The 24,767-nt window shown below is 43.1% G+C and overlaps 1 protein-coding gene across 4 annotated transcripts in view; it reads left to right on the top strand.

Annotated features, from left to right (window-relative positions):
• The first annotated feature begins 8,745 nt into the window (after positions 1-8,745).
• THEM4 (thioesterase superfamily member 4) overlaps positions 8,746-24,767 on the top strand; it is a 49,936-nt gene continuing 33,914 nt past the window's right edge. For 3 of the 4 annotated variants that reach the window (XM_023213752.2, XM_023213753.2, XM_023213754.2), the window contains exon 1: positions 8,746-9,260. In XM_023213752.2, coding sequence (XP_023069520.1) covers positions 9,162-9,260 — 99 coding nt within the window. In that variant the 5' untranslated portion in view covers positions 8,746-9,161. Of the gene's footprint in view, positions 9,261-21,616; positions 21,664-24,767 lie in introns of those variants that run through there. The other variant, XM_023213755.1, reaches the window with a different exon arrangement.

The raw sequence follows: 24,767 nt of genomic DNA, 5'->3' as shown, positions 1-24,767 counted from the left end.
ACCACCATGTCCAGCTAATTTTTGTATTTTTAGTAGAGACAGGGTTTCATCATATTGGCCAGCCTGGTCTCGAAATCCTGATCTCAGGTGGTCCGCCCACCTCAGCCTCCCAAAGTGCTAGGATTACAGGTGTGAGCCACCACACTCAGCCACGAACATTTAAAACTTTTTGAGAGCATACAGTGCAACAGAGAGACTACTATTATTACTCTCAGGAGGATAATACCAAAAGTCTGGAGTATGCTCCTTAGCTAGGATCCTCATGAAACAAACCAACTAAAATAGAATAGATTGGAGAATGAATCAGATGAGGAGTGTATTCATCTTAACCAAGTAGCCAGTCTATTTTTCTTTTTTTTTTTTTTTTTTTTTTTTTTTTTTTTTGAGATGGAGTCTCGCTCTGCTGCCCAGGCTGGAGTACAATGGCCAGATCTCAGCTCACTGCAAGCTCCGCCTCCTGGGTTTACGCCATTCTCCTGCCTCAGCCTCCCAAGTAGCTGGGACTACAGGCGCTCGCCACGTCGCCCGGCTAGTGTTTTGTATTTTTTAGTAGAGACGGGGTTTCACCGTGTTAGCCAGGATGGTCTCGATCTCCTGACCTCGTGATCCGCCCATCTCGGCCTCCCAAAGTGCTGGGATTACAGGCTTGAGCCACCGCGCCCGGCCTGTCCAGTCTATTTTTCAACCCAGTCTCTATGATACCTGATGCATTTATCCCTGTGCAACAAGAAGTGTTAGCAACTGCAACGATTCCTTCTTGTTCAGCTAATAGAAAATCTCATGACTGACTTAAAGGATGGAATGACAATTTGCAAGTCACCCACAGAAGCTACTGATTGTGAAATTCTAACTATGGCATTATTCTGCCAGACAAAAAAGATAGGCATAAACAAGGAAAAATTAAGGGAAATAATAGCATTATGGCAGGGTCTTGTTCCGACAGTTTTGTCTGTTTGTTTGTTTATTTGTTTGTTTTTGGAGACAGGGTCTGGCTCTGTCACCCAGGCTGGAGTGTAGTGGCAGTGGCATGATCTCAGCTCATTGCAGCCTCCACTTCCTGGGCTCAGGTCATCCTCCCACATCAGCCTTTTGAGTAGCCGGGATTGCAGGCATGCACCACCGTGCCTGGCTAATTTTTGTATTTTTTGTAGAGTCAAGGTTTTGCCATGTTGCCCAGGCTGGTCTCGAACTCCTGGGCTCAGCAATTCACCTGCCTTGGCCTCCCAAAGTGCTAGGATTACAGGCATGAGCCATCACACTCAGCTATTCTGACAGCCTTGAGAAAAACTCCCCATGATAAATATGTTAACAACTCATGTGGGTTTGTAGTTTGAATGTCTCTGGTTATGGCATCAGGCAGTTTGGTGAACTTGATGTGGTCCACACATCTGGCATGAGGCTTGTCCCTTAAAATTTACATTGAGTTGTCCAGCTTCAGCTTTGGGGCTTTAGGAACAGAGCAATTCTTGTTCTTAGCTGGAAAATTATAGCCAGATACTGAAGGAAACTAGAATACGGGATCCAGTCCAGTACACAGGTAGATAAAAATTTGAAAACAATGAATAGGAGTACAACCTAATAGCAGGTGTGCTATAGTTTTTCTTCAGAAACATAATTATTTTCTTTATAGTCACCCCATTTCTATCGAAGATAAACAGTATAAGACTAATATCTTTGCAACATAAATTTAGTCTCATCAAACTTGATCTGTAGACTTTCTTCTCAGTATTTAAAAAAAAGAAAGAACCATGTTTCTTTAAAAACAATCCTTTCTTCACCTCTGGCTGCTGTCCTCTCTTCTCACTATAAGAGGTCTAAAGAGTAGTCAGTCTACTCCTGTTTGTATGTTTACCTCCCACTCATTCCTCCAGCCTCGCCTCCCCACCTCAGCTGCTCTTACTGATGTCTCTAATATGTTCTGTGTTCTAAACAAAGGACATTTTCAGGTCTTCATCTTAAGTTCCAAACTATTCTATTATCTCTGTGGTACCTTCAACACAACATATCCAGAAAAGAACTCAGTTTTCTTCCCTGTGCCCCCAAACATACTCCTCCTTTTCCCTTTCTAAAGAGTACCTCCACTATTTGTAGCCCAAGAAACCTGGATGACATCTTAGTCCTCCTTCTTTCCCCCGCCTCATCCATTACCAAATGGATTTGGCCTCATCCATTACCAAATCCCCTCACTCTACCAACCCCCACAAAGCACTCAAATGTTTTCTTGATTCCAATGCAATTTCCCCATAGCCTCTATCATGATTCTTCAAATCAGATAATGCCAGTCCTCTACTAAAAGTCTTCCTGTAGCTCTCCATTGCCTCCAGAGTGATCTCTAAGCACATATAGGAGAATAGAGTCCTTTGGGATCTTGAAGTCCGAGCCTGCTTCTCCAGCCTTTTCAGCCTCATCTTTCACCACATCCCCCTCTTACTGGATGCCCAAACTCCCCAGAAACTCTCAGTAGTGTCCTAATCTTGCCAAGTGACTTCAGGCTGTCCTTTGACATAGAACCTGCAATGTCCTCTCTTGCCTCATTTGCTGGCCGACTCCAACTTGTCCCTCAAGACCTAGCTTGTACTTTACCTGCTCAGGGATTTAGTAACTTGTACAAGGGCAGTTTCATTATTCATCTATTGTAGGTTTTCTTTTTGAGACTCTTAAGATATTTGAATTAGTGTCAACCCTAAATGGTTTCATACAACACTAAAGGAAGTCTGGCCTGCAGTGATCCCACAACGACAGAAGTGGATTTGTTCCTTTAGTCACATGTTGGTGACTCAAAATCTACATTAAGCATTTGTAAGTATTTACAAATGATACTTTTTTATTATTCACAGTATACCAAGGCAAAAATAAGCTTTCTTAAGTTAGAATTCTGTAAAGATTGCTGCTTATCCAGTTCATCCCACCTCACTCATGACCAGAATCTTCATGTAACAGCTTGGTTGGTCTGTCAATCCAGGTGTCTTTACATAACAAATCCTACAGATGCCCTTAACTCTGAATTCAACAAAGCAATGTTGAAAAAGACAAACCCAGCACTCTGTATTTGTAATTTTTTTTTTTTTTTAATGTTCACCCTGTCTTATGGTGCTGCAGCACTCTGTAATGACAATGATATAGCAGAACTTTCTTAGGAATATATCATAACATCCATGAAACCCTACATTTGAAGATAGCATGGGAATATATAATTTTCTCCAGATGTTTCAGCTGTAAAATAGGGATAATAATGGTACTCTCACATGATTATCCTGATGACTAAATGAAGAGAACTTTGAACTAGAGATACAAAGTTAAGATTCATCAGCAAATAACAGGTATTTAAACCATGGGAATTGATGAGATAATTAAAGTGAAAAAGTTGAGAGAGAAAAGAAGATCTCAGCCCTCCTTCCAAATGTTTCCCACTCATTAGTTCATTCAACAATTATTTTTGAGTGTCTAAGATCTGCATGTCACTGAGGATGCATGGGTACACCAAAGAGACATGGAAAAAGCCCATAGTCTCCTCAGAGAGACAGGCAGCACACAAATATATATTTAACTACAAACTGTAATAATTGTTTTAAAGGAAAAGTTTCAGCACTCTGAGAGAATTTAATGAGGACCTAATTCAGATTAAAATCATGTATATAAAGCACTTAGCATACTGTTTGAAATCTAGTAAGCACTTTGTTCAGTGAAGGCCTCCCTAAGAAAGTGGCAATTATGCTGACGCCAAAAATTTAGTAGGAGTTAGCTAGGAAAGAGTAGGGGGAAAGAGCACTGCAAGCAGAGCATCAACACACAAGAAGGCCCTTGAGCAGGAAAGAGCCTGGGGCACTCCAAGAGCAGAAAGGAGACCTGTGCAGCTAGAGCATATGACAGATAGTAAATGACAATACCATCCACCTGACACCCCCTCAAGTAGCAATCTCCCTCTCCCCCATGTGATTAAAATGACTTCAAGAACCACACAACATTACATGGACATATTGTATGATGTTTAAAAAAAAAAAAAGAACCACACAGTAACTCTGTGCATAATATTAAAATACTAATGATGCAGATAAATTGTATCTACCTAAAAATGAGCCTGCAATTCCTGTTTTCAACCTCTTTCACAGTCACCCTTCTTCCACTACTGAAAGGGAAGAGGGACCCTTCACCCATCCGGAGACTCATTTTGGTGCCTTGCCCCATGGATAACAATTCAAGAATAAATCCTTTCCAAGAGTGAGACTGATGACAACAAATCCAAAAAAAATGCAGCAAGAAATATTAAAGCGGCTAACATCACATTGTCATTCAGTTTTCTTATAAATGCAAGGTCTGAAATTTAATTTAAAATTTAGATGTGAAACGGTTATCAGAGGGAAAAACACAAAGTGCAATAATAAGAATACAAATACCTCATTATTTTACATGGGCAAAATATTTGAATAGATATTTCAATGAAGAAGATACACAGATGAAAAATAAGCCCATAGATGTCCAACATTATTCATCATTAGGAAAATGCCAATTAAAACCACAATAAAATACTTACACACATCTAGTTACAATAGCTAAAATATAGAAGACTGAACATACCAAAGGTTGGCAAGGATATGGAGGAACTGAAATCCTTATACACTGCTGGTAAAATGATACAACTAGTTTGGAAAAGTTTGGCAGTTTCTTAAAAAGTTAAACATACATCTACCACATAATCCAACCATTCCACTCTTAGATATTTACCCAAGAGAAAAGAAGGCATATATCCATACAAAGACTTATACTCACAGCAGCTATATTTGTAATTCACAAAAACTGGAAATAAACCAAATGCTCATCCATGGGTGAACAGAAAAACTGTGGTACATCCATACCATGGAATACTACTCAGCAATTTTAAAAAATAAATTCTTGACATAAGCAAAACATGGATGAATCTCAAAAGAGTTACAGTGAATTAAAAAATCCAGACCACAAAAAGTACATACTCTATAATTCCATTTATACAAAACTCTAGAAAATGCAAATTAATCTACAGTGACAGAAAGTACTATAGGATAGAAGGGAGGGTTTACAAAAGGGCATGAGCAAATTTGTGGGTAATAGATATGCTCATTATCTTAATTATGGTGATGTTTGCATGAGTGTAAACTTGTATCAAAACATCCAATTGTATTCTTTAAATATGTTCAGTTTATGTCAACTATCTCTTTTTTATGGTTTTTGTTTTTTGTTTTTTTTGAGACGGAGTCTCATTCTGTCACCCAGGCTGGAGCACAGTGGTGCAATCCTGGCTCACTGCAACCTCTGCCTCCCAGGTTCAAGCAATTCTCCTGCCTCAGCCTCCTGAGTAGCTGGGATTACAGGTGCACGCCACCATGCCCAGCTAATTTTTGTATTTTTAGTAAAGATGGGGTTTCACCATGTTTGTCAGGCTGGTCTCTAACTCCTGACCTTGTGATCCGCCTGCCTCAGCCTCCTAAAGTATTGAGATTACAGGCATGAGCCACTGCCCCCGGAGTTTTTTTTTTTTTTTTTTTGAGATGTAGTTTCGCTCTTGTTGCCCAGGCTGGAGTACAATGGCACAATCTCGGCTCCCTGCAACCTTCACCTGACAGATTCAAGCGATTCTCCTGCCTCAGCCTCCCAAGTAGCTGGGATTACAGGCATGCGCCACCAAGCCAATTTGTTTTTTTTTTTTTTTTTTGAGACAGAGTCTCGATCTGTCACCCAGGCTGGAGTGCAGTGGTGCCATCTCGGCTCACTGCAAGCTCCACCTCCCAGGTTCACGCCATTCTCCTGCCTCAGCCTCCCGAGTAGCTGGGATTACAGGCACCCACCACGACGCCTGGCTAATTTTTTGTATTTTTAGTAGAGACAGGGTTTCACCATGTTAGCCAGGATGGTCTCGATCTTCTGGCATTGTGATCTGCCCGCCTCAGCCTCTCAAAGTGCTGGGATTACAGGAGTGAGCCACTGCACCCGGCCTTAATTTTTGTATTTTTAGTAGAGACGGGGTTTCACCATGTTGGCCCGGCTAGTCTCAAACTCCTGACCTTAAGATGATCCACCCACCTCAGCCTCCCAAAGTGCTGGGATTATAGGTATGAGTCACTGTGCCCATCCCATGTCAACTATACCTCAATAAAGCTGTCTACAAAATTAAAGAATGGTGAGAAAACTATTAAGTTTCCTATCATTGGCTTATTCGAAGCATAGTTCTATCAAGATTGAACATTTGTTCCTTGTCTAAACCATACAAGCTTCAAACTCCTCCACTTCCATAGCTTATCAATCCTATTTCTAGACTGTAACCTGCCCTTCCTCTTCCAAATCTGACCAGACATTTTATATGTGCTGTCAACACGAATATCCCAGAGTAAGCCTTGCAAGAGTGTGGATGACTTAGCTAAAGGCACTGCCACTACTTGAAAAATTTAGAGTTAAAATTTAATGAAGCTTAAACCCAGTGTAACTGACCTATAATTACCCTAAGTCTAAGGTCTTTTAAGAAACTGATGGGTGCCAAGTGCAGTGGCTCATGCTGGTAACCCCAGTACTTTGGGAGGTGGGTGGATCACTTGAGGTCAGCAGTTCGAGACCAGCCTGGCCAACATGGTGAAAACCCATCTCTACCAAAAATATAAAAACTAGCCAGATGTGGTGGCACGCGCCTGTAATCCCACCTACTCAGGAGGTTGAGGCAGGGAGAATCGCTTGAACCCTGGAGGCAGAGGTTGCAGTGAGCCAAGATCATGCCACTGCACTTCCAGCCTGGGCAACAGAGCGAGACTCCCTCTCAAAAAAAACAAAGGGAAGCTGTTAGGTGAGCTATTGGTACATTAATCATATAGACAATCTTAGTAAGGTTGAAGTCTATAGTTTTGATTGACTTGACCACACTGTAAGTTGTAAATAGATGCAATGTTAAGTTACCTGAATAAACTTTTCTATTAATTAACAGTAGTCATCTCAATTTTAGAGGTTTACGTTATACTTGTGCCTCCATCTGCATGCACAACATGGGAAGACAACAGATACCAAAGATACTTTGGATTCTTGCTACTAAATAAGTATTCAAGCACTATGTGCGCATTGTTACAATTAATAAGGCAATCTGATCCCATCCCTGCCACCAGGAAACTGCAATACTATTAATATATTCAAAAGGAAGACAACTGAGATAAAGGGAATGTGGTGGGGAGGGGTTAGGAGACATCAGAATACAACCTCTTACAATTACAGAATCTCAACATCCATCATTTATGCCTAGTCTTCGGTTCAGTATCTCTGGGATTCCAAGGGCCCCTCCTAACTGCATTACCTTCTCTCTCCAATTCCCTTTGTCTCAGAATGTTACACCTTCCCCCAGTTAATAGTGCAGGCTTAAAATATATCTAGGTGTTCTTACCTACTGACAAACTGCTGGAATTGTTCATGGGAAAGGAATCAACGCAAAATATCTAATGCATTCAGGTCGTTGGAGTTTTCTTTTTAATTTATTGCTTTTTTGAGATGGGGCATCCGTAGGTTGCCCAGGCTGAAGTGCAATAGCGGTATCTCTGCGAGGCTGTCACAAAAAAAAAAAAAAAAAAAAAAAAGGCCGGGCGCGGTGGCTCAAGCCTGTAATCCCAGCACTTTGGGAGGCCGAGACGGGCGGATCACGAGGTCAGGAGATCAAGACCATCCTGGCTAACACGGTGAAACCCCATCTCTACTAAAAATTACAAAAAAAAACTAGCCGGGCGCAGTGGCGGGCGCCTGTAGTCCCAGCTACTCGGAAGGCTGAGGCAGAAGAATGGCCTGAACCCGGGAGGCAGAGGTTGCAGTGAGCTGAGATCTGGCCACTGCACTCCAGTCTGGGTGACAGAGCGAGACTCCGTCTCAAAAAAAAAAAAAAAAATTAGAGTCTTCACCTTAGGATGGACTAGGGCTATGGCATACTGGTAAGCACTTAAAGGGGTAGGATGGCCCAGATTTGCAGTATCTGAGTAATGAGAATACTCCAACCCAGTCCAATTTCAAGGTTCCGGTGAGGTTACTGAATTCGAAGTTCCGAAGGTATGCGCCTAGTATTCCCACCATACGAATACAAGAGAGATAAATAACCTCAAAAGCATTGATAACAGTAAAATAGTTACAATACCTATTACCCTTTTAGTATCTATTACCTTCGTTTGTAATATAATTTAACTGTCAGTTTACATAACAAGAGTCTTCTAAGGCGCAAGCTCCTGGGGAGGGTATGGGGCTATTGGCAGGGAAAGCAGCTTTTCAATCGTATAAATGCTCTTTGTGCCCAGACTGCCTTCTATAAACCAGCACTATCCACCCTGTCCCAGAGACTCGTCCACGATCTTCAATAAAACACTTTATTCCGGCCGGGCGCGGTGGCTCAAGCCTGTAATCCCAGCACTTTGGGAGGCCGAGACGGGCGGATCACGAGGTCAGGAGATCGAGACCATCCTGGCTAACACCGTGAAACCCCGTCTCTACTAAAAAAATACAAAAAACTAGCCGGGCGAGGTGGCGGGCGCCTGTAGTCCCAGCTACTCGGGAGGCTGAGGCAGGAGAATGGCGTAAACCTGGGAGGCGGAGCTTGCAGTGAGCTGAGATCCGGCCACTGCACTCCAGCCTGGGCGATAGAGCGAGACTCCCTCTCAAAAAAAAAAACAAAAACAAACAAACAAACAAAAAAACACTTTATTCATACCACTTCCAGCGTGCGCTCCTACCCGCCCCAGGGACTTCAGTCCCGCGGGAGGGATAACTACTTGGGGACACGGAGCACTGCGTTCGCCCTGGGTCACGCGGGAAGGATGACCGCAAAGCCCCCAGCTGGCGCGCGGGTTCCGGGGCTGAGGGGCCCAAGGCGGTAACCAGGATCCGCTCCGGCCGCACTTCCCTTGCCTTTAACAAGCCCCAGAAGTGGTCCGGCGCTTGGCCGCAGCGGGAAGTCTACAGAAAGAAAAGACCGGAACTAAAAGATAGACACAGCGATGCCCTCCCCGGACCCCGCCAGCCTCACACCCCTGCCAGCCCGCCGCCTGTAGTGCGCACCGCCTCCTCGCCAAGCTCCGCCCCGCGTCCACCCCAGGGATTAACTCGGACGAGCGGTCGTGTGGTAGAGGTAGTGTGCGCCTTCCGGGGCTAGAGCAAGCGCGCCCGCGCGGCCGGGAGCCATGCTGAGGAGCTGCGCCAAGCTCCTCCGCACGCTGGGGGCCGTGCGCGGGCCGCCGGGAGGCCGGCGCCTGCCGGGTAGTGAGCCGCGACCCGCGCTGGTGAGTCTGGGCACCCTCGGGCATGGGGCGGGAGCAGGACTCACAGTCAGAAACACGCCTGCGGCAACAGAGCCTTTGATTGTTTCTCCATACCCCAACCAGCCAATCTCAGAATAAAAGCTCACTTGGGCACCACACGGCAGCGTAAGCAACGGGGGCCTAGGAATACTCAGTACTGAGATTCAAACCATTAGAAAACGGATGGAAAGATGACCCCCCCCCCTTTTTTTTTCCTTTTAAGAGACAGGGTCGGCAGGGCGCGGTGACTCACGCCTGTAATCCCAACACTTTGGGAGGCCGAGGCGGGCGGATCACTTGAGGTCGGGAGGCGGAGGTTATGGCGAGCCGAGATCGTGCCATTAGTGAGACTCCGTCTCAATAAAAAAGAGGGTCTATCTAGCTCTGTCGCCCAGGCTGGAGTGCAGTGGCGATTACTGTAACCTTGAACTCCTGGGCTCAAGCGGTCCTCCCACCGGAACCCCACAAAGCACTGGGATTACAGGCGAGTCACTGCTCTCTGCCCGTTTTTTTTTTCCTAATTTGTTTTTAATTGACAGATAAAATTGTATGTTTAACATGTACAATATCATGTTTTGAAATCTATAATCTCGACTCAGTTTTGAAGCAGAGTACAGTATGCTGGAATCTGTTCAATTCAGCAGGGAAAAGACCACTACTGCTACGTCTGATATTAATAAAGGTTCAGCAGGGGCACACACAAAATGTGCTACAGAGCTGGCCTCTGAACCTAGGCAGTCTGGCTCATAACCATTACAGACCTCAGAAGAAGAGCACCATCTCTTCTTCTGGTTTAATCCTGATGTCTCTGACTTGTCTTATTTCTGAGAAGCAAAGCAGCCAACACTGGAGTGAGTAGGAGGCTTCTGGACGTCAGATAATCATTAATACCCTCTCCTAAGCCAGTTTCCTCACCTTTAAAGGTTATTATAAGATTAAATGACATAATGCAAGCAAACTTTAACGCAGTGCCTAAAATAGTATTAAATGTTACTTGTTTATATATCCCTATTTTGTGCTTTATTGATATATTCAATTAATACTGATTAAGCCCCAACACTGTACCAGGCATTATTGGCCACTGATGATGTACAGGTAAGAAACAATCCTTTCTCTTAAGAAGCTCACAATCTAGTGTAGGAGAATAGGGTGTCAAAAGACAAAATTTTAACACATTTACTTTGAAGATCTTAATTGGCTTTTATTTGCAATTGTAGAATCAAGCAACTCCTCATTCTATAAAATAGAATGTTCCGATAAGCTGAGCAGAGGAGGTTGGCTTTATAGACAGAAGGGGAGATTCCATCTCTACAAAAAATTAGCTGGACATGGTGGCACATGTCTGTGGTCCCAGCTACTTGGGAAGCTGAGGTAGGAGGATCTCTTGAGCCTAGGAGGTTGAGGCTGCAGTGAGCTGTGATCACACCACTGCACTCCAGCCTGGGCAACAGAGTTGAGACTTTATCTCAAAAAAAAAAGGGAATGCCACAGGATTGGGTCATGTAATGCTTTCACATGTTCCCTCCTTGCACAGAAGTTTTCTTGAAGCTGACCCATTTCCATGACCAGCTTATCCTAACCCAAGAGTCTGTTTTTTGGTGGCAAGCATTCTGATGCTCTGAAGTGCCTGACTCATGCCCACCAATCACATTCTGGCTTTGGCATTGAGATTCCCTTAACCAAGTCAGCCAATGATTTTTCCCTACCTAAGCACACAAGAAAAAGAAATTAAGATAATAGAACATAAAATCCCTGTGAATTTCTGAAAGCCAGAGTTCACACCCCCTGCAGTAATTGCCATTTATTGCCCGTTTCTGTCTGACCCAGTCAGACACCTGAGACCTCCCTACGGGATCAAGTTATGTTTCTGTCATGACTTCCACTCTTGCCACTGACTTGTCAAGCCACTGCAAACCCCAAAAGGTCATATGCTGTCACACAGCACAAACTAACCCTTGGTACCCACCCCAAGTTCATGTGTCCTCTCATAGCACAAACTAATCCTGGAATTGGAAACCAAAATGATCAAGGGAATCTATGCAAAAAGAGCAAAGTCTAGGCCAGGCACAGTGGCTCACACCTGTATTCCCAGCACTTTGGGAGGCCGAGGCAGGCGGATCATGAGCTCAGGAGTTCAAGACTAGCCTGGCCAACATGGTGAAACCCTGTTTCTACTGAAGATACAAAAAATTAGCCAGCATGGTGGTGTGCGCCTATAATCCCAGCTACTCCGGAGGCTGAGGCAGGAGAATCTCTTGAACCTGGGAGGTTGAGGTTGCAGTGAGCCAAGATTGCACCATTGTACTCCAGCCTGGGCAACAGGGTGAGACTCCGTCTCCAAAAAAAAAAAAAAGCAAAGTCTGACCTTGGATGTACAAGCCTCAGACTCTGAAGAAGACAGGGGAGCCTCAAAAGACATGGGCATTGTCTCTGTTGCACGCCTCAAGGGATTTCAGGAGTTGTCAGCAAAGTCCCTCTAGTCCCTTTGTCCATGTTGGCCAGCACTGTCAAAAAATAAGATGACAAATTTAGTTTAAAGATCTTACATGGCTTTTATTTGCAACTCTAGAATCAAACAACACTTCCTCCTATAAAATAGAATGACCATTCTGATGCGCTGAGCAGGGAGGTTGGCTTTAGAGACACAAAGGGGCTAAAGAAAGCAGAACAAAAAAGCAGATTGGTGGTTTCAAAGTTAATTTCCTTGTAAAGGTTAAAGCAGAGGAGACACCCTTATCATGACAGCTAAAACTGGCTTGTTTGGGTATTTGGCTATTGTCTCTCATTCTCCTTCTTAAAAGATTAGATAAGCAACTTAATTTCCACTTAAAGGTATGGAACTTCAGCATGAGTAACTCCATTTGGTTTGGTCTGTTGGGCCTGGTATAGAAGCTCAGATGAAACCAATGGCCTCCTATAATTTTATTTAGCAGGAATGAAATGGCAAAATTAAAATAAGTATGTACTATGTGCTATAATGAAGTACTAAGGGAACAAAGAGGAGGGAACAGCTCTGTATTGACAAGAACTGAAAGACCAAATAGTAATTTAGATGAGTATAGTGTTTCTTTTTTTTTTTTTTTTTTTTTTGAGACGGAGTCTTGTTCTGTCGCCCGGGCTGGAGTGCAGTGGCCATATCTCAGCTCACTGCAAGCTCCGCCTCCCGGGTTTACGCCATTCTCCTGCCTCAGCCTCCCGAGTAGCTGGGACTACAGGCGCCCGCCACCTCGCCCGGCTAGTTTTTTGTATTTTTAGTAGAGACGGGGTTTCACCGGGTTAGCCAGGATGGTCTCGATCTCCTGACCTCGTGATCCGCCCATCTCGGCCTCCCAAAGTGCTGGGATTACAGGCTTGAGCTACCGCGCCCGGCCTGAGTATAGTGTTTCTATTAAGCTACTGTAGCTTTCTTTTAAAGAATAATGAATACAGATTAGTCACTAGTCCTGTACCATCTTGCACTTGGGGAAAAAATGTGCTAATCTTACAAAGATGAATTCATTTATTTAATTATATATTGGTACCTTGTAATCTGTGCTGAGAATAAGTATTAGTATTTACAGGCTTTATAAATCATGCTTCTTTCGGTTCAGGAACTTACTCTCAAAAAAGAAGACACATTTAAAGAGTCATAACTTTTGGCCGGGCGCGGTGGCTCAAGCCTGTAATCCCAGCACTTTGGGAGGCCAAGACGGGCGGATCACGAGGTCAGGAGATCGAGACCATCCTGGCTAACACGGTGAAACCCCGTCTCTACTAAAAAATACAAAAAAAAAAAAAACTAGCCGGGCGAGGTGGCGGGCGCCTGTAGTCCCAGCTACTCCGGAGGCTGAGGCAGGAGAATGGCGTGGACCCGGGAGGCGGAGCTTGCAGTGAGCTGAGATCCGGCCACTGCACTCCAGCCCGGGCAACAGAGCAAGACTCCGTCTCAAAAAAAAAAAAAAAGAGTCATAACTTTTCTTAACAAGCCCTACTATTGTAGGACTTTCTTCGCAGTTCAACTAAAAACCGAGTTCTTGTCACATGACTAGGAAAGATTAGGCTCATGGACACATAGAAAGGTGAGAAAACTGGAATTTACTGGGTGAAAAAAGGAAAAAGAGAAAAACTTTCAGCAGAGTGAGAGGGAAGCCTGTTACCTGGCTCCTGTCCCACCACCGGAACTCATGAGGTGAGGCGCCTTCCTTCTGCAAACAGCGTGAACTTCCATGGCTCCACCCTGTTCTCCTGGTGTGTAGGCCGGTTAGAGATTCTCCAGGGACACCTTTATACTTGGTTGTCTCATTCCCCCTCTAAAGAAATACATTTCACTGCCATTAGGATAAGGATAAGGATGAGGACTTATCTGAACTGCTTCCTGCTGACAGGGGGTGCTGTTTTGGAGAAAAGGCAGTCAGAGCTCCCTCAGAGGCCTATCTGAGGGTCCTTGGCAAAGGGTCCCCTTGTCCAAGGCTCTGGTTGCATGACTGTTTGGAGTTTGATGGCCTGAAGGCAAGAAGAGACAAACTGGGTTATTAGAAGACATGTATCAAAACGAAACAGGGCCGGGGTAAGGACAGCTCAGAAATCCCAAGGCCTTTTAGCAGTTTGTACAGGGAGAGGGAGGCCAAAAGCCCCACTAGTACAAAAAAAACAAAAAAAAAGCCCTTTTGCCAGCATGTCAGGCTTCTGGGTTCCCTTTCCCTGAGCCGAATCCTATGCCAACCAGTTTAAGGTTTGGGAAATTAACTCTTCCCAGTTTGGAGGATGCATCTGAGGGGAGTGTCCTGTAGTACAGAGATACAATTACCTATCAGTGAAGAAAGGACAGAGGAGGAGAAAGGAAAAAGAGGGTTCTCTTTTTTCAAAGAAATCCCAGGGGTTCAGGATGCATTCGAAAGGGGTACAAACTGAAGATAGATGGCTACTCATCTAGAAAGAGGGGAGCAACTGTCTCTTCCTAGCATATACCTGGGGTATGTGAGGGAGGGAAAGTGAGGTGTTCCTCTCTCTTTCCTCTGTCCTTCTATCCCCAAGTCCAGGCAACCATGACAGGGTGACACCCATGGGTGCCAAAGCAGCTTGCACCCATGAAGCAGGGAGGTGCTGGAGAATAGGAATTCTCCGCTCTCATGTATGCCTCTATCCCCGCTACTGTCAGTAACCTGGGAGTTCTCTAAACGTCATTTATGCCATGGATATTAGCACAACCTTTATCCATAAAACGGGAGGCTTGGCTTAATCAGCAGGAATTAGCCATGCTCACCTGCACTGTGCAATTTAACTTCTGTTATCATCTGCCTCTGGATCCCTTAGATCCAGTTTTCTTTCCTAGGGCTTTGACCTGAAGCTTGGAATTGAGTTTAGGACAGTGGCTCATGCCTATAATCCCAGCACTTTGGGAGGCTGAGGCAGGTGAATCACCTGAGGTCAGGAGTTTAGGACCAGCCTGGTCAACATGATGAAAGCCCATCTTTACTAAAATTCAAAAACTAGCCAGGCGTGATGGCACATGCCTGTAGTCCCAACTACTCAGGAGGCTGAGGCACAAAAAATCTCTTGAACCCAGGAGGCAGAGGTTGCAGTGAGCCAAGATTGCACCACTGCACTCCAGCCTGGGTGACAGAGTGAGACTCCATCTCAAAAAAAAAAAAGTACTTTGTTGTGCTTTTATTTCAATGCTCAGTTTACAGAAAAACCATATAATACCTTTTTGAATTTAGTCAGTATTTTCATACTGAATATAAGATTAATTTTGAAAGATTCTTACAATCTTTTTACCACTTGTTTGAACTTTTAGCCTTATCTGCAGTAGTGTAATCTTGGCTCACTGCAGCCTCCACCTCCTGTGTTCAAGTGATTCTCCTGCCTCAGCCTCCAAGTAGCTGAGATTACAGCTACCACGTAATGGTGCATGCTACCACGCCTGGCTAATTTTTGTATTTTTAGTAGAGACAGGTTTTCACCATGTTGTCCAGGCTGATCTTGAACTCCTGACCTAAGTGCTGGGATTACAGGCGTGAGTCACTGCTCCTGGCCAGCTTTATCTTACCTAAAACAATTCAAGTAGTCTGAATTATATGTCATGCGAGTAACTCCTAGCAATTTTTAAGTTTAATGTGAAACCTGGTAAGTTGTTTTAATTATGTGCTAGGTGCAGCTAAGGTTTGACTCCTTCCGGTATAATTAAGGGTGTGGTTAGTTTTATATGTCCCCAAGCCTTTCAAAGTTGTACAGTTCTTAAAACCAAAAAGCAGTTTGTAACTGCTTTTTTAAGCAAACTTAGTAACTGAACTGCATAACTTAGTCCATCTATTTATATTTTGACAACATCTACATTTTACCAATAATCTGTGAGGCTGTTTTTATTTTTCAAAGATTAAAGACACATAAACTAAAAGGTACCACAGCTTTTATCTTCCCTTTAAAAAAAATAGTTGATCCAAGCACTTATCTTCCTTTAGGTCAATTAATTAGAGCACTTTTTATAGACATCACACACAACACATATATAACTACACAGACAGGCAGAAGAAAACCCAGTTGCCATAAGATCTTTCATCACAGGGAGAGGGATCTATCTGCTTTTAATTCCTGGGGTTCCATGAGGAAAACAGAGGTCTCCCCTCTCATGCGGGCATTAAAAGTGGCAAGGCAAAATGGAGAAAAATAACTCAGTTGACCGAAAAGAAACACTTTTTCCAGCAAAACAAGGTCCAAGAAAAGGAAAACATAAAGGCCTTGTAAAGATAATTACAACTTAGATATCCACTTTTAATTAAGCTGAGCACTCCTTAAGAAAATTATTTTAACTCCCTTATTATCTAACTTTAGCTCCACCAAGCGGCCAGTATTTCTGGCTTTCAAACTTTACTTAAAGGCTCAGAGAAAGGAAAATCCAAGGTGATTGGTAGAGGGCAGGGGAATTGACAAATAGCAAAAGGACATACAGATACCAAACCAGAAAGGTCCCATTTCCTAAGCCAGGATGAATCTGGGCCTCACCAGGCTTAAACAAAGCCATGCCATGGGGTTACAGGCCACGTCCCCAAGGACGTAAAACAAGATGGAGGCCTGCAGCAAAGTTTGCTATGGACCATTGTGGGGAAAAGAAAGAGAGATCAGCCTGTTACTGTGTCTATATAGAAGGAAGTAGACATAAGAGACTCCATTTAGTTCTGTATTTGAGATGCTGTTAAATCTGTGACCCTACCCCCAACTTTGTCCTTGCAAGAGACATGTGCGAAGGTGATGTAAGGTTAAAAGGATATTGGGCTGTGCAGGATGTGTCTTTGTTAAACAAGTACCTGAAAGAAGCTTGATGGTTAAAAATCCTGCCCCTCCCTGGGATTGGAACATCTCCGGGTAATACCCATTGTGTGTCTTGTTTACTGAGTAAGGAGAAAACGCCTTTAGGAATAAGGTGGGACTTGCTGGAGCATTAGGAATAAGGTGGGGCTTGCTGGAGCAATACTGCTAAAAGGTTTATGGAGATGTCGCATATACATCTCAAGGCACAGCATTTTCCTTTAAACTTACTCATGTTACAGGGGTTTTTGTTCTTATGTCTTACTGCTGATTTCCTCCCTACAGTGATCCTATTTTCTAGCTACTCCCTTATTTTTTAGATGGTAAAGATAATTATCAATAAATACTAAGGGAACTCAGAGGCCGGTGCCAGTGTGGGTCCTCTGAAAGCAAAGCACTGGCCCCCTGGGCCCCACTTTTCTTTCTCTATACCTTGTTGTTTGGACGAACGGAGGCAGGATGGCGCACTTCCGGGTTCTTCTTCACCAACTTTTCCCGCGCGCGCGGAAATGCAGCCCGCAACCCGGGAAGGTGCAGACCAACTGGGCATGCACCAGGTGACGTCAATCCGAAGAGACCAAGATTTACCTGGTCGCACCTGCGGAACGCCCCCCGACACGCCCGTGCCCCGCCTATTGCCCTCCCACTCCTAGAAAAGCCACTCTTGGCCAGTGAGCCACGCGGCCTTCTCACAGCCCCACTCCTGTCGGGATGTCGAGACTGTGGGAACTCCGTCCGAGAGCCCCACGGGGGGACTCTGCCGGCCTCCTTCGCCCGAGGCTGACAGACTTCTCCCCCACACCTTAGGTTACCAAAATAAACTTGCAGTTTTGCTCCTACCCTTGCCTGGTCGCTGGTTCTTTTGTGCCCGCTCGGCAGGTCTTAGAAAAACAAATCACTTGTCTCTGTGTATTATTTCCTTTTCTCAAGTCTCTCGTCCCACCTAACGAGAAGCACCCACAGGTGTGGAGGGGCAGGCCACCCCTTCAGACCATACACAGAAAGACATGCAAAACACACAGATTGGCTACAGACTAGCCTCACAAGTCCTTTCTCACAAAACTCTACAGAAAATATAAACAGTAATCCTCATCATTCTCAACAGAGCAAAACGTCTTCCAAAAGGAAAAGGAAAACCTCCTTTAAAAGTATACTGCTGATGGGGTGGAGAGGAGATAAGGATGCCTGGGGGAAGAACCTCTTATTCTTATGCAAATGATTCCTCTGCCAGAGAGAGGAGCTTAATTGCTGTGGGACAGAGCTAGACTCCCTGGAGGGAGGAGGGGGAGACTCTGTAGGCACCTGGTGGGGAACACCAACCAGCCTTGCTGGCGCCTTGGGGCCTGGTCAGTGGCTATGCCTCATTCCTGCCCTGTGTGGCCATTGGACACCACACACACATGCCGCAGACACTGCCATGTACCCCAGCCAGTAAAGAAGTGGTGACAGGGAGCTACCCCACCCAACTGTCTTGTGAGTGCACCCGTGACCATTGGGGTGGGTGTGGACCACCTCCAGTATTGTAAAAGGAAAAATAGGTGCCATTGCTGTCCACCCAAAAAGAAGAGGAATGCCATAAGACCAAAAGGCTCAGAAACGAAAGTGAGAGGTTTTGAGTCCCCATTTGACTCGCCCTTCTGTTGCGGGAATGAAGGAGGACTGGAGAGGCCACGGGGTGAAACAGGAGAACTTCATTGAGTGCACTCAGACCCAGCACATTAACATCCAAAAACTAGGCCCAGAACAAAGACAGCACTTGACTTTCATACACACTTCTAAAAGGGGAGTGGGCTAGCTTGAAACAAGCTTACAGTGGCATAAAGCATAGTGGTGTGAAAGCAAGGATACAGAGGCAGAACAAAGGCAGTTAATCAAGTTGTGACAGGTGCATTATTCAGGATTACATATGACCCTTGCTTATGCAGCCTAGGTGTCTGTTTTCTAGGCTTGCTCAAAAGAGCCTTGCAAGTGCTTATCTCATAACCTTCGCTATGGTGCCCAGACGGCCGCAGCCTAGGCCTACTCAGGCATGTCTTATAACCTTCACTGTGCTGTTTAGATAAAACAGAATACTGGAAGTTACTAGTTACAAAAAACAGGTGTCGATAAACTGATAAAACTTGCGGAGCAAGATACAATCATACGGAAGGAGGATGGGATTCAAGGGGGAACTTTACTTTTTCTTATCCTCTTGTTGAGGGAGTGCTGGCAGAGTCTCCAGAGCACATCCTTTGAGCCCTGGCTTCTTTGAGAGTGTTATCGAGACTTCACCCAGGTCTGGGCTTTGCCTGTTACTGCCTTTGAGATGAGTCAGCCTCATATAGAAAGCTTGTTCTTCTCTTTCTTAATTATATTTTTCCTTCTTCAATTTCCTGTCTCACTTCCTCAGGCCCCACATTTGAGCGCCAAAGATGGTGTAGGACTTTCTTCTCAATTCATCTAAAAATTGGGTTCTTGTCACACAACCAGGAAAGATCAGACTCATGGACACATAGAAGGGTGAGAATAATGGAATTTATTGGGCGAAAAAGGAAAAAGATAAAAACCTCAGCAGTGGAAGAAGGACCTGTTCCTACTTTGCCACACAGGAACTCAAGAGGCTGGGCTCCTCACCTCTGCCAATGGCATGAACTTCTGTGGCTCCACCCCGTTCTCCCAGTCAAAGGTCAGTGGGAGGTTCTCTGGGGAGCTCTTTTTACTTCACTGTCTTACTGCTTTATAAATGTATAACCAAAGGTCAAGCAAGACCTTTCCTGTGTTCAGGACAAGAAAATATAATCGTTGTCCCAAACGTTTCTACTTCATATGTAATCTGTGCTTTGCCTTTACTTCAGGTATCACTTAGTTTTCACCTCCTTGCTTTATTATTTCTATTTCTACATTATTATAGTGTCCATCTGGAGTAACAAACTCAACCCATGCCAAACTAAAATAGTTTCACTCCTGTTTTCTCTCTCCTGATCCACATGTGCACACTAAGAAAAATCTTTCTTTTCATTCTATTCACCCTAGTTTTCAAAGCCACAGCTCTAGATAATCATTCAAGACTCTTCTGCTTTCTGTTTCCCAGTCAGTAACTCCCCACATCCCTCAGTCCCAATGTCCTAAGTATCTTAAAACTTTACTTCTCATTACTCAGTACCTAGTTCAGATTCTGACCATATCTGACCTGGGCCTTTGCAACAGTCTTTTAACTGGTTTCCCTACCACTGCATTTCACCATTTTAATTCATTCATTACATCAGATGGAGCTTCCTAAAACCTATGTTCATATTACTCCCTTGCTTAAAACTCCTTAAGTCTCCTCATAAAGGAAAAAGGTGCTGTATCATTCAAGTACTTTCATGATTCTTTAAAGACTCCACTTCTTTAGTTAACTTAATCCTATGTAATATCATTGGTGAAATCATGTGGGTTTTCTACTTATATCCTTTTATAATATATGATTATATTTTGTTATATTTTAAAATACATATATTTTTGTCCTTGTGCCACCTAAAATCATTTGTCATGCTGGTCTTTGGAAATACTGACCTAGAAGATGAAATCTAAGCCCTGTGATGTGATCCCTCTTGTTCTTCACATCTTGCTGCTCTTCCTCTCTTTCCACCTTACATATATGAAGGCTGAAATCCTAGCAGTTCCCCAGTGTGATACGGTTATTTCACTCTCCTATGCCTTTGCTTGGAGCAGGCCCCCCTCCCCTGTTCTCTCTTTAATGAACTTTTTTTTCTGTAGGAAATCACTCCATCATTTTAAAGTTTTCCCTGAAAGTCACCCCTTCTATGCCTGTATCTACTTCTCTTGTAGTATTTTTCACATCCAAGGCTGCTGACACTTGAAGGCAGGGTCTAAGTCTTCTCTGTGTTTTACCTGTCCCTCACATAGAACCAGGGCATATAGTAGGGCTCAAAAAAAGTTTCTTGGATTTTGCTGAATCCCAGACTTTCAAAGTTAAAATTAGGAGAACCCACAGTTAAGGGAGTCATTCTAATTCCTAAAAGCATTTAATTAGTTCTGTATCACGGTCCATAAAAGGACAGTGGAACTGATGGATCCTAGAGTTGCTTGTTTGAGATGAGACCAGTGGCTAATGAGATAAGTTCAAATTCGTAACTCCAAAGCTTATACATACTATTCTGCCTCTCAGTTGACATGTTTTGGTCAGTACATAGTAATCTGTGATGAATTGTCTTTGTTGGGTTACTTCTAGATTCATGTTCTTTAAAAGTTACATAATCAGGACTGGATTCTAAGGAAATAATCCAAAATAGAGGAAAAGCTATATTCATAACGTTCCAGTGGACATTTTCATTTAGAGCAGCAAAAGATTGGAAATAATTTAAATGTCTACCTTAATGGCTAATTATGTAGTATATCAGTTTAATGGACTATTTTTCTGCTGTTGAAAATGGTGGTAACTGATATTATGGAGAAAGTGAGCACTAAATAATTTCAAGTGGTAAAAGCAGAAAGCAAAATTGTGGGATTTTAAAAATTTTATTTGTTTTTGTTTTTACTGAGTTTACAAGTCTATTAGGAAAAATTATATTTTAAAAATTTGGAGGAAAGAAAATTTGCCCTCAGTTATTTTAAGAGGGAGAGATGGGTGGGTTTAAAACTTTTTCTTTTCTTTCTTTCCCAGATTTTCTGAACTGGGTTCTGAAAGGATGAGCCAATTAAAAAAAAATACGGAAAAAAATTACAAATCCTGGGCTAAGGGCAAAGTGGTTTCAACCCTGATCATGTATCCCCAACCCTCTGGTACTCCAAAGTCAGGACTTGCTTTTGTTCAGCCAGGAGTCTTTTATTCTGTAGAGTTTTTTGTTTGTTTGTTTTTGAGACAGAATCTCACTCTGTTGCCCAGACTGGAGTGCAGTGGTGCAGTCTTGGCTCACTGCAACCTCCACCTCCCCAGTTTAAGTAATTCTCGTTCCTCAGCCTCCCAAGTAGCTGAGACCACAGGCACACACCATCACGCCCAGCTAATTTTTGTATTTTTTGTAGAGATGGGATTTCACCATTTTGGCCAGGCTGGTCTCAAACTCCTGACCTCAAGTGATCCACCCGCCTTGGCACCCCCAAAGTTCTGGGACTAAAGGTATGCCACCATGCCTTGGCTTCTGTAGACTTTTGTTTTGATTTGTTTTGTTTAATTTTATTTTTTAATTTTATTTTCCCATAAGTTATTCAGGTACAGGTGGTATTTGGTTACATGAATAAGTTCTTTACACTAGTGATTTGTGAGATATTGGTGCACCCATCACCCGAGCAGTATACACTGCACCATATTTATAGTCTTTTATCCCTCATCCCCCTCCCATTCTTCCACCCAAGTCCCCAAAGTCCATTGTATCATTCTTATGCCTTTGCATCCTCATAGCTTAGCTCTCACATATAAGTGAGAACATACAATGTTTGGTTTTCCATTCCTGAGTTACTTCACTTAGAATAATAGTCTCCAGTCTCATCCAGGTCACTGCAAATTTGGGTTGGTTCCACGATTTTGCCTTGGGCATTTGGGTTGGTTCCATGATTTTGGAATTGTGAATGATGCTGCTATAAACATGCATGTGCAAGTATCTTTTTCGAATAATGACTTCTTTTCCACACTGTTTTCCATAGCAGCTGTACTAGTTTACATTCCCACCAGCAGTGCAGAAATGTTCCTTGATCACTGCATCCACACCAACATCTACTGGTTTTTTTTATTATTATTATGGCCATTCTTGCAGGAGTAAGGTGGTATCACATTGTGGTTTTGATTTGCATTTCCCTGATCATTAGTGATGTTGAGCATTTTTTCATATGTTTGTTGGCCATTTGTATATCTTTTCAGAATTGTCTATTCATGTCCGTAGCCCACTTTTTGATGGGATTTTTTTTCTTATACTGATCTATTTGAGTTCATCGTAGATTCTGGATATTGTCCTTTGTCAGATGTATAGATTGTGAAGATTTTCTCCCATTCTGTGCGTTGTCTCTTTACTCTGCTGACTGTTCCTTTTGCTATCCAAAACTCTTTAGTTTAATTAAAATCCCAGCTGTTTATCTTTGTTTTTATTATATTTGCTTTTGGGTACTTGGTCATAAAATCTTTGCTCAAGCCAAAGTCTAGAAGGTTTTTCCAGTGTTATCTTCTTCTAGAATCTTTATAGTTGTAGGTCTTAGGTTTAAGTCCTTAATCCATCTTGAGTTGATTTTTGTATAAGGTGAGAGGTGACGATCCAGTTTTATTCCTTACATGTGGCTAGCCAGTTATCCCAGACCATTTGTTGAAAAGGGTGTCCATTCCCCACTTTATGTTTTTGTTTGCTTTATCGAAGATCAGTTGGCTGTAAGTATTTGGGTTTATTTCTGGGTTCTCTATGCTGTTCCACTGGTCTATGTGCCTGTTTTTATACCAGTGCCATGCTGTTTTGGTGACTATGGCTTTTTAGTATAGTTTGAAATCAGGTCGTGTGATGCCTCCAGATTTGTTCTTTTTGCTTAGTCTTGCTTTGGCTCTGTGGATTCTTTTTTGGTTCCATATGAATTTTAGAATTGTTTTTTCTAACTCTGTGAAGAATGATGGTGATATTTGATGGGGATTGCATTGAATTTGTAGACTGCTTTTGGCAGTATAGTCATTTTCACAATATTGATTCTACCCATCCATGATCATGGGATGTGTTTCCATTTGTTTGTGTCATCTATGATTTCTTTCAGCAGTGTTTTGTAGTTTTCCTTGTAGAGGTCTTTCAACTCCTTTGTTAGGTATATTCCTAAGTATTTTATATTTTTTGCAGCTATTGTAAAATGGGTTGAGTTCTTGATTTCATTTTCTGCTTGGTTGCTGTTGGTGTATAGAAGAGCTACTGATTTGTGTACATTAATCTTGTATCCGGTGGCCGGGCGCAGTGGCTCAAGCCTGTAATCCCAGCACTTTGGGAGGCGGAAGAGGGTGGATCACCTGAGGTCAGGAGTTTGAGACCAGCCTGACCAACATGGAGAAACCCCGTCTCTACTAAAAATACAAAAATTAGCCAGGCATGGTGGCACATGCCTGTACTGTAATCCCAGCTACTCGGGAGGCTGAGGCAAGAGAATTGCTTGAACCCGGGAGGCAGAGGTTGTGGTGAGCTGAGATCGTGCCATTGCACTCCAGCCTGGGGAGCAAGAGCAAAAATCTGTCTCAAAAAAAAAAAAAAAAAATCTTGTATCCAGAAACTTTGCTGAACACTTTTATGAGTTCAGGGAGCTTTCTGGAGGAATTCTTAGGGTTTGCAAGGTAAACAATCAAACAGGGATGGTTAGACTTCCACTTTACCAATTTGGATGCCCTTTATTTCTGTTGTCTGATTGCTCTGGCCAGGACTCCTCCAGTTGAAGAGGAGTGGTGAGAGTGGGCATCCTTTGTCTTGTTTCCGTTCTCAGAGGGAATGCTTTCAACTTTTCCCCATTCAGTATTATGCTGGCTGTGGGTTTGTCATAGATGGCTTTTACTACATTAAGATATGTCCCTTGTATGCCAGTTTTGCTGAGGACTTTAATCATAAAGTGATTCTGGATTTTGTTGAATGCCTTTTTTGCATCTATTGAGATGATCATGTGATTTTTGTTTTTAATTGTTTATGTAGCGTTATCACATTTATTGACTTGCATACATTAAACAGTGCCTGTATCCCTGGTATGAAACCCACTTGATCATGGCAGATTATCTTTTTGATATGTTGTTGGATTCGGTTAGCTAGCATTTTGTATTAGGATTTTAGCATCTTATGTTCATCAAGGATATCAGTCTGTAGTTTTCTTTTTTGGTTATGTTCTTTCCTGGTTTTGGTATTAGGGCGATGCTGGCTTCATAGAATGAATTAGGGAGGGTTCCTTCTTTCTCTCTCTTGTGGAATAGTGTCTAAAGGATTGGTACCAGTTCTTCTTTGAATGTCTCGTAGAGTTCTGCTGTGAATCCATCTTGTCCTGGACTTTTTTTTTTGTTGGTAATTTTTAAATTACTATTTCAATCTCGCTGCTTGTTATTGGTCCATTCAGGATATCTAATTCTTCCTGGTTTAAGCTAGTTGGACTGTATTTTTCCAGGAATTTACCCATCTCTTCTAGGTTTTCTAGTTTATATGTGTAAAGATGTTCATAGTAGCCTTGATCTTTTGTATTTCAGTGGTGTCAGTTGTAACATCTCCTGTTTCGTTTCTTAGTGAGGTTATT

The sequence above is a fragment of the Piliocolobus tephrosceles genome, chromosome 1, assembly GCF_002776525.5.
Source record: "Piliocolobus tephrosceles isolate RC106 chromosome 1, ASM277652v3, whole genome shotgun sequence".
NCBI lineage: Eukaryota > Metazoa > Chordata > Mammalia > Primates > Cercopithecidae > Piliocolobus > Piliocolobus tephrosceles.
The sequence above is the reverse complement of the archived record's forward strand: the minus strand, read 5'-3'. Positions and strand labels throughout refer to the sequence as shown.